The sequence below is a fragment of the Zeus faber genome (genome assembly GCF_960531495.2).
Source record: "Zeus faber genome assembly, chromosome: 19".
In the NCBI taxonomy this organism is placed as follows: Eukaryota; Metazoa; Chordata; class Actinopteri; order Zeiformes; family Zeidae; genus Zeus; species Zeus faber.
The window spans coordinates 15,329,344-15,338,205 of NC_137206.1; the positions used below are offsets into that span (position 1 = coordinate 15,329,344).

Genomic DNA, 8,862 nt, shown 5'->3' on the forward strand with positions numbered 1-8,862 from the left:
AGAACGTTATTGCTCCAGGTGAGCAATTTTTATTTATTTATTAAAAACATTTAAAGTAATAGATTGAAGTAATTCAGAAATTTACTGGAAAAAGCTCTTTGGTGAATTTGTGCTATTATGGTATGCCTTTTGTATTTATTTTTCCTTTGAGCCTTCTCTTAGAATTTTTGGTTTGATAGCAATGCCGAGACAAGGTCAGAAGTGTAGACCAAAACACGTAAAAAAAAGACATATTAAAAAATTTCATTCAAATGAAACTTTTAATTCCAGGAATATTCTAAGAATCATTTTTGATGTTTTGGGGGCTGCTGCAACAGCATGCGCCCTGGAGCAGATTTAAATGAACTCCGAATGAATGATTATTAGTCCTGATTCTCTATGGGAAAAGTCAAATAAATATGTCCTTGTAATATGCTGCCATGATGTATGCCTTCACTTCCACAGTCCGACGCGTGGATTGGCTGATTGGAACAACCTGGATTAGTGCTTGGCTGGAGCCAAAACATGGCAGGACTTGCTGAGCCTGGAACTGATCACCTTGAAGAATAGGCTACGTAGTCCCAGACTGGGACGGTGTCTATTTACGAACATAGAGAAAATACTTCTCATACGCACCAACACAAGAATGCAATTGTGTGTCTGCATACACGGCAGAACGAGTGCACATTCGATTACAGTGACCCGACGGAAAGGGCGATCTAACCGTGAGCAAACGTACTGGCGAAATAAAACACACAGAACTATGCACCTTGATTTTTATTTCAGTCATCCAACCCCCCTCCCCCTTCTCTCTCTCACGCAGACGCACGCACACACACACACACACACACACACACACACACACACACACACACACTCACACACACTTGCTCCGTCTCTCTCTTTTCTCTCTGCAGGCCAGTCTGCTGGTAGTTATCCAATATTTTATTTCTCACACTAGATTGTAATATATTAGTCACTCCATTATGAACCTGGATGTCGCAGACCTATTGCAGGAGACATGTTGGATGTCAGTCTCCCAGCGCTATAGTAACGGGTGAGAAAGAAGAGGCAGAGGAGACTTAAAAGGAGGCAATAGGGGGAAAAAGAGGGATGAGCAGGTAGGGTGTATGTGGACAGTATAGAGTGAGAGAACTACACAAAGGAGGCAGGATTATTCGGAGGGAGAGAAAGTCAAAAGGGAGGACGGACAAACTGCAAATATTTACTTTTCAGGATCCCTTCATATCCTGCTCCAAGTTTCGTTTATGAAAACATTTATAAAATGCGTTGCTCCTCAAGCAAGCCATCGACACTGGTAGAGCTGTTTGGAAGTGCAGAAAAGTAGGGAAGTCAAACATCTGTGGCGAGACCTCAAAACCGCCGTCCACCGCTGCCCCACCAAAGAATCCTGGCACAATTTGTGCAATTTTCCAAGGAGGAAGGAGGAAATTGTGCTCCATGATTTCGTGCAAAATGAATTAAGACTTATCCAATTGGATAGGAAGACTGTAATAGGCGGTTCAACCAAGTACAGAACAAAGGGGATAAATACTCACAATTATTTGTGATTGGGTCCTCGGATAGGAACGGATCTGTCTGTTCATTGTTCTGATCTGGCGGATCAGACCAGAAAGGGGCCAGAAAGAGAGGCTTGACATTGGGCGGAAACTGCTTCACACACTAAGAGTAACGCTCATCCCCAAACCACACCGCTAGTTATGGCTCATAGGGTCCTTCGGTTCCAGATTGAGATCGGAGGTTTTTCTTCCCGCTACGATGCATTTTGGGGTCGACAGATAGCATGGACGGTGTTTTAGACATGCAGAAGAACCAATGGTCGCAATTCAAAAGACACCAAAACACTAACGTGACAGTCCAGGGACTCCTACATGTGGACTGATGTGTTTATTATCTCAAATAAGTGGATGTATAGATTTCTTAGGCTAACAGAAAAATGCAGTGGTATTTAAAAAAAAGATTCCTCACTTGTTTATTTGATTTATCTATGAGTTTATTATCAAGACTACGGCGTAATAAATATAATATAGTATATAAAGCCTATGAACGCCTATGCCCACCTGATTGAATTTCAGGAAACAGGTAGGGAAACGAGCACAGCGTCGTCCAATAAGGGCCTCAGACGTAAACGACCGGAGGAGTTGAGTGGCGAGACGCGATTGGACGGCGGCGGCTGACGCGGCCCAATCAGAACGTGGCAAGTCAGACAAGTTCCAGGCGGGGCGGGGGAGAGGGGGGCGTGGCGTGATCCCGGAAGTGCTGCGCCGAGTTCGGTATGAAATCACCGAGGAGAGCAGGAATCCGCACACACCACATTTGAGCCTGGACGTAGCCTCGCCGCGTCTAGCGTCCACACTTCGCGAGTGTTGTGATTGAAACAGAGAGGGAAGCCTGTCCACCTCCGTTCCGTTCCGTTCGGACCGGAGCCGCCACCCCCCCCCCCCCCCTCGAAATCCGCCGCAATGAAAAAGGTGGCGCTGCTTCTCGTTGTGCTGCTCGGCGTTGCACACATTGCGAATGTGGTCAGGTGCGAAGATGGTAAGTGTGCGTTTAAAGAAACCAAGCGCGTATCTGGAGGAGTGCGCCGCTTTCGGTCGCACTGCCCTTTCTTCGTATTGCGCCATCGAAGTAATTGCTATTTCTTCCATTTGTCCTGTACAGTGTGTTAGTCAACTAGCAAGCTAATGGTGATTCCCCCCCCCTCTCGCTTTTACAGGCTTTACGCAGCTACAGAGACGGGTCGGGGCAAGGGTCAAAATTACTCAGCGCGTAGTTCGTAATGAGCGACTTTATGCCTTTATATCAATATAAAAATAAAAAACGTACCGTTATACTATAAACTTAAAAATATTGTATTTATTCCCCTCTCCACAAATCAGTCAAAATGAAGTTTTTGTCCAGTTTCGCATGCGTAAACGTAGATATTAACTGTGTGACAGGGTGGGGGAAACAAAAATGGTTATAACAATATAATAGAGTGTTTTTTAGCTCAAGCCAGCCAGAGGAGGAGATGTACAGATTTAAGGTCAAATCGGGATTGCAGTATCTTAATATACGAATTAATATCGTTTAAGATGTTGCCGGGGAGAAGGATGAGGCCCTGGAGGATGAAGATGGTGACAGTGATGATGAGGAGGAGGAGGATGATGACGAGGAGGATGATGGGTCAGAGGTGAAGGAGGACAATGGAGTGGTGGTCCTCACTGACAAAAACTTTGACACTTTCGTGGAGGGCAAGGATACTGTTCTGGTGGAGTTTTATGCCCCATGGTAAGTAATTAGATTAATATAAGTTTTGCAAGCTTATTAAAAAAAAAAAAAGTTTCTGTTATCAGTAGACATAGAATCAATAATGGTGTGTTATCTTAAGGGTTTAATAAATATTCAAAAATAATCGCTCACTAAAAATATTGCCAGGTGTTAAATGATAGAATTTGGTATACTAAATAAAATTCTTACATTAATTATACTTGTTCTTGTTGCACCACTGCATATGTTTTCTATGTAAATGCACAATTGGCATAAGAGTTGACTGGCTTGTTTATTTAATTTTTTTATATTTTTTTTTATAGGTTCAAAACTTTTTCTATTTCCATTGCTTTATCGTGATCACTTATTTGTTGTGATGTGAGCTGCTGTGACACTGCAATTTCACTCCAGGATGACTTCAAGTATATCTCATCTGCCTATTATTTATTCATTTTTTTGACCCATATATAAAAACTTTTTCCCTCCACACTCACGGATCCTTCTTGTCCTGCTATTAGGTGTGGACACTGCAAGCAGTTTATCCCCGAGTATGAGAAGATAGCCCAGACTCTTAAGGCGAATGACCCCCCAATACCCGTGGCCAAGGTGGACGCCACCAAGGCCAGCGAACTGGCGAGCAAGTTTGAAGTGTCTGGTTACCCCACCTTCAAGATCCTGAAGAAGGGGGAACCGGTGGACTATGATGGAGACAGGACAGAAAAAGGTGGGACAACTCAAATCTGCTTTGCAAATTTCCCATAATCTGAGCAATGACACAAACGCTAAGGTTGGGGCCACCGCCATTTAACCCATACCCGTCCTTCGTTCAAAAATGGGGGTCCTGCCTTGTTACTAAAGTTTACAAGAACATTATTTCTCTCATACTTTGATTAATGTGATAATGTCCCTTTTTTAAATTCAGCCATCGTGGCCAGAGTCCAAGAAGTGGCTCAGCCTGATTGGAAACCACCTCCCGAGGCCACTCTCGTGCTGACGAAGGACAACTTTGATGAGACGGTTAACAACGCCGACATCATCCTGGTGGAATTCTACGCACCATGGTCAGCCCAGGAGCACTACTAAAAAAAACATTTACTTTTATCCTCACTGTTACGGTGTCAAAGGGATAGCTTGACTAACATAGAAGTGAATATATTTGTAGTACTGAAGTAGAAGCCATAGGTCTCATTAGAAAAAGCATGACCTTGTTTGGAATTGAATGGATTTGTGGCTCATAGGGTCTTAGAATATTAATCGGTGCTTCAGTTTATACCGTTGATGCTTTGCTTCATTGAATTTACCCCCAGGGGTTAAAGTGTTAACCTTAATAATATTTCAAGTTTCAGTATTGTTTTGCTGTGATTCAACCTCCAGGTGCGGCCACTGCAAGCGCTTGGCCCCAGATTATGAAAAGGCAGCTAAGGAGCTTCTCTTGCGCACTCCCCCAATTTCTCTCGCCAAAGTGGACGCCACCGTGGAGTCTGACCTAGCCAACCGTTTCCAGGTCACGGGTTATCCCACCCTCAAGATCTTCAGGAGGGGCAAGGTTTTTGAGTACAATGGACCCAAAGAGAAATTTGGTAGGTTGCTCAGGGCTCCGCTCCCCTGGCTTTTCTCTCACTGATAGAACGTGCAGCTTCTTCGTTCAAGCTCATCGAACCGTGACATTTCTATTTTCGGTCTCCAGGCATCGTTGACTACATGGTTGAGCAGGCGGGGCCTCCATCCAAGCAGGTCCAGACGGCGAAGCAGGTGAAGGAGCTCATCAAGGACGGCGACGATGTCGTCATTGTGGGTGTGTTCTCCAGCGAGCAGGACGCGGCCACAGAGATCTACATGGAAGCCTGTGAGTACCACGCTCCGCTGCGTTTGTCCAAGGCCCACTGGCGAAACTAGACTTGCTACAATAGCTGATGAACACCACACACACAGCTGTCATGCCGTAAGACCAAATTGCCCAAAATGTCTTGGAAAACAAGAGCTTCATTCAATGTGTAACAAAATGTATTTATTTTAGAATTATTATTTATATAATTCCATATCTATTCATATCATTTTAAACCTGCTTATCTGAGAACCCTCTGTCAAGTTTAAACGGAAAGTGTTTTTGACCGATTAGACTTTGCCAGAGTTGTGCTGCAACTTTCTGAGGTCAGAAATGTCAGTGAGCTGCTATGGCACAGTGGATGTTTCTCCTAAGAAGAGGTTGAATCAGCAGAAATACGTTAAAAAGAAAATTAATAACATTAAGTAACTGAGGTGACAGGGTGTTTATATGAAAACGTCCTGGAAAATTATCCCTGCCGATTACTATCACTCATGCAGCGTTTCCATCGAAGCATTAACAATTGGGTAAAATGTGTTAATTGAACCTGCAATCCCCCCCTGTAAGCGTGAGGTAATACTCCGGCTCGCAAGCTGCATGTGCCTCTTCTATGACTAATTGCACCTTTTTAAAGTGTTATTTAAAATTTCTAAAAGAGTATTTACATTGTCTGCAATATTCAAAACTGAATTTGCCATTAGACACCTCAACCTATGACTGCTTCGAGAGAGGGAGCGCATCTAGAGAAGTGTTTCCTGGTAGTGACCAATGATCTGTCAACTGAGTAATCAATGGCCGATCACCTGCTTTCCATTGGCAATTTTATTATTTATTTGTATGCAATTATATTATTAGCGTAAATAAATAATAACCTGGAGCCGGAACTTATCACCAGACCCCCAACCGCACCAGGCGAGACCACCGTCAGAATGCGCCATCGGCTTCCACTCTACAAGCACCGCAATAGCCTCCATGCAATTAATGGATAGAAAAAACAACTTTTATATCAATCCACGCTTTTTATTTAAGCCATTGCATTTAAGTCAGATATTCCAGAGAACACCGCATCTACCGCTGCAGACACTGCCGACATGCGCAGTAGAGTCGTCTCGTCACTTTCTCTACATAACTCCCGGTTTGCCGTCTACCTGTATACATTTGTACATAACTTGTGTATAATACATTTCTGGTTGCAATGGTGATCAAAATATGGTGGTAATAATAATAAATTGCAATTATGGCATACATCATGCTTTTCATGCCTTACTAAGATATTACTAGTAGCCTTATTTTAAAACGCATCATGGTTTGATGGAGGGAAGACGTTTAAAAAATGTTGGCGTTTGCGAAAATATTTTTTTGTAGCTGTGGCTCCTGAGCTGGTAAAGGGTTGAGTACCTCTGCTGTAAGTCGACTGACCCAGGCAACACTGATCGGTGTTGTTTTCGGCTCGCAGGCAACCTGCTGAGGGAGGACTACAAGTTCCTCCACTCCTTTAGCTCCGACGTGGCCAAGCTGCTGAAGGCCTCCCCCGGGCAGGTGGTCATGGTTCAGCCCGAGAAGTTCCGCTCCAGTCACGAGCCGACGTCAAACACACTCACTGTCAAGGTGTGTGTGTGTGTGTGTGTGTGTGTGTGTGTGTGTGTGTGTGTGTGTGTGTGTGTGTGTGTGTGTGTGTGTGTGTGTGTGTGTGTGTGTGTGTGTGTGTGTGTGTGTGTGTGTGTGTGTGTGTGTGTGTCAAAATATTTTTGTTAATAAAATTGACTTTTTAAAGTTAACCTCATAAAAAATATAGATTTTTAAATTGCCAATTAAAGTAAAAAAAAATTTAAGTGGCCAAGATTTATTCATCGTTGCCGTTTGTTTTACAAAATATAAATGTTATTTGAAAGAATCTGACACTTTTCTTTTCAATGACGTAGGACTCCACGGCAGTTTCAGACATGCAGGATTTCTTCATAAAGCACTCGTTGACCCTCGTGGGCCACAGGAAGCCGAGCAACGACGCCAAGCGCTACGCCAAGAGGCCGCTGGTGGTCGTGTACTACGGCGTCGACTTCAGCTTCGACTACAGAAAAGGTTTGTTTTTCTCTCTCGGCGCTTTTTGTATGTTTATATATCGGTGGCATAACAACAGTGCTGTCGACTGCTTCTCCTTTTAGATGAAACCTTTAGGCGTTGCACTTCATGTGTCTTGTCATTTTCCTGCTTACTACTTGGCCAAGCCTTTGATCTCTATTATCTAGGCTCAATTAAAAATGTGAAAATAGCAATTAAATATTCAGACGACGTATGAATTGTTAGTAGGGCGGGGCGATACTGACAAACTCAGATGTCACAATCACTATTTTTATTTTTTTCCCCATCATAGAAAAATCATCACTAATGTGGGTATTATGACTAATCAAGAGTCTATGGCGTTCATATATGCAGTGAAATGTCATGACACCCGGTGATTACGCACAATAAGCTCAAAAAATACAAAAATGTGCGTCGTCAACACGAGGCGCTGACAGTCTGTCTGAACATTGTTCTCCGAGACGCCGGCGCTTGAGCAAGTCCCCTCACCCGTCTTCTCTCGGATTCCGCAGCGACTCAGTTCTGGAGGTCAAAGGTCCTGGAAGTAGCCAAGGACTTCCCAGAGTACACCTTCGCCATCGCCGACGAGGAGGACTACTCCGACGAGCTTAAGAGCCTGGGCCTGAGCGACAGCGGCGAGGAGGTCAATGCGGCAATTCTGGGAGAAGGAGGCAAGAAGTTTACCATGGAACCCGACGACTTCGATTCCGACGTGCTCCGGGACTTCGTCATGGCCTTCAAGAAAGGTTGGTCTCGCTTAAGAAAAAATACACATTTTCTCTTAAGTGAAGAATCAAGTGACTCAAGCATGATGCTCAATCCAAATCTCGACTTTCTGAATGGCGTCCATGTGTGCTGTGCGTTCTAATTCCGTGCTTTGGCTAGGGTTGCTGCCTGGTGGGGTTCAAACCATCCCCCCACCAAGAATGACTAGTTTAATGGGATGCAGAGCGTTTTTTGACACAAATCGCGTGCGGCTCCGAGCTTAGAATTGACTTGGTGCTTGTCCGGTGTCCCCAGGAAAACTGAAGCCCATCATCAAGTCGCAGCCGGTGCCCAAGAACAACAAAGGGCCGGTGAAGGTGGTGGTCGGGAACACCTTTGACGACATCGTCATGGATACCAAAAAGGATGTCCTCATCGAGTTCTACGCCCCGTGGTGCGGCCACTGCAAGAAGCTGGAGCCAGACTACCTGGCACTGGGCAAGAAATACAAGGCGGAGAAGAACCTGGTGATCGCCAAGATGGACGCCACGGCCAACGACGTGCCCAACGACATGTTCAAAGTGGAAGGCTTCCCCACGATATACTTTGCGCCGCGCAACGGCAAGCAGAGTCCCGTCAAGTTTGAAGGCGGGGACAGAACTCTAGAGGGATTCAGTAAGTTCGTGGAACAGCACGCCACAAAGCTGTCACACGACAGGGTTGAACTCTGAGAAGCCGCTCGCCGAGCCGCTGAGAACTCTCTCGTCTATCGCGTCTGCCGAGGCGCTGTCTGCGAGCCTTAGAGAAGGGAGGTAGTGGAGGACAAGGTGTTACCGTGTTGAACCATTGTAATTTCTGTTCATTCCAAGAGATTCTGAATTCTTCCATTTCTAAAAAGCATGTAAGCACTATGTTGGCGATTTAACTCTTTTTAAATAAAATGCAAAAAAGTGTGTGGTGGTCTTTGGGTTTGCACTGAAGATGGGAGGCCGGCGGACTTTTCA

At 44.7% G+C, this 8,862-nt stretch overlaps 1 protein-coding gene across 1 annotated transcript; it reads left to right on the plus strand.

Moving 5' to 3' along the window:
* Window positions 1-2,295: 2,295 nt before the first annotated feature.
* On the plus strand, window positions 2,296-8,803 carry pdia4 (protein disulfide isomerase family A, member 4). Its single transcript, XM_080020298.1, has 10 exons — window positions 2,296-2,538; window positions 3,075-3,270; window positions 3,768-3,973; window positions 4,172-4,310; window positions 4,624-4,829; window positions 4,937-5,095; window positions 6,531-6,682; window positions 6,997-7,153; window positions 7,666-7,899; window positions 8,174-8,803. Exons 1-10 carry the CDS (start codon window positions 2,463-2,465, stop codon window positions 8,587-8,589), a joined length of 1,941 nt encoding a protein of 646 aa, XP_079876424.1. The 5' UTR covers window positions 2,296-2,462; the 3' UTR covers window positions 8,590-8,803.
* Window positions 8,804-8,862: the final 59 nt, after the last annotated feature.

Excerpts from the sequence above, each read along its gene's own strand:
- pdia4 (XM_080020298.1), top strand. The coding sequence starts at position 2,463 with ATGAAAAAGGTGGCGCTGCTTCTCGTTGTGCTGCTCGGCGTTGCACAC. Across the intron at positions 3,271-3,767 it reads GTGGAGTTTTATGCCCCATG|GTGTGGACACTGCAAGCAGT; the intron begins GTAAGTAATTAG and ends TCCTGCTATTAG. Across the intron at positions 7,900-8,173 it reads CGTCATGGCCTTCAAGAAAG|GAAAACTGAAGCCCATCATC; the intron begins GTTGGTCTCGCT and ends CGGTGTCCCCAG.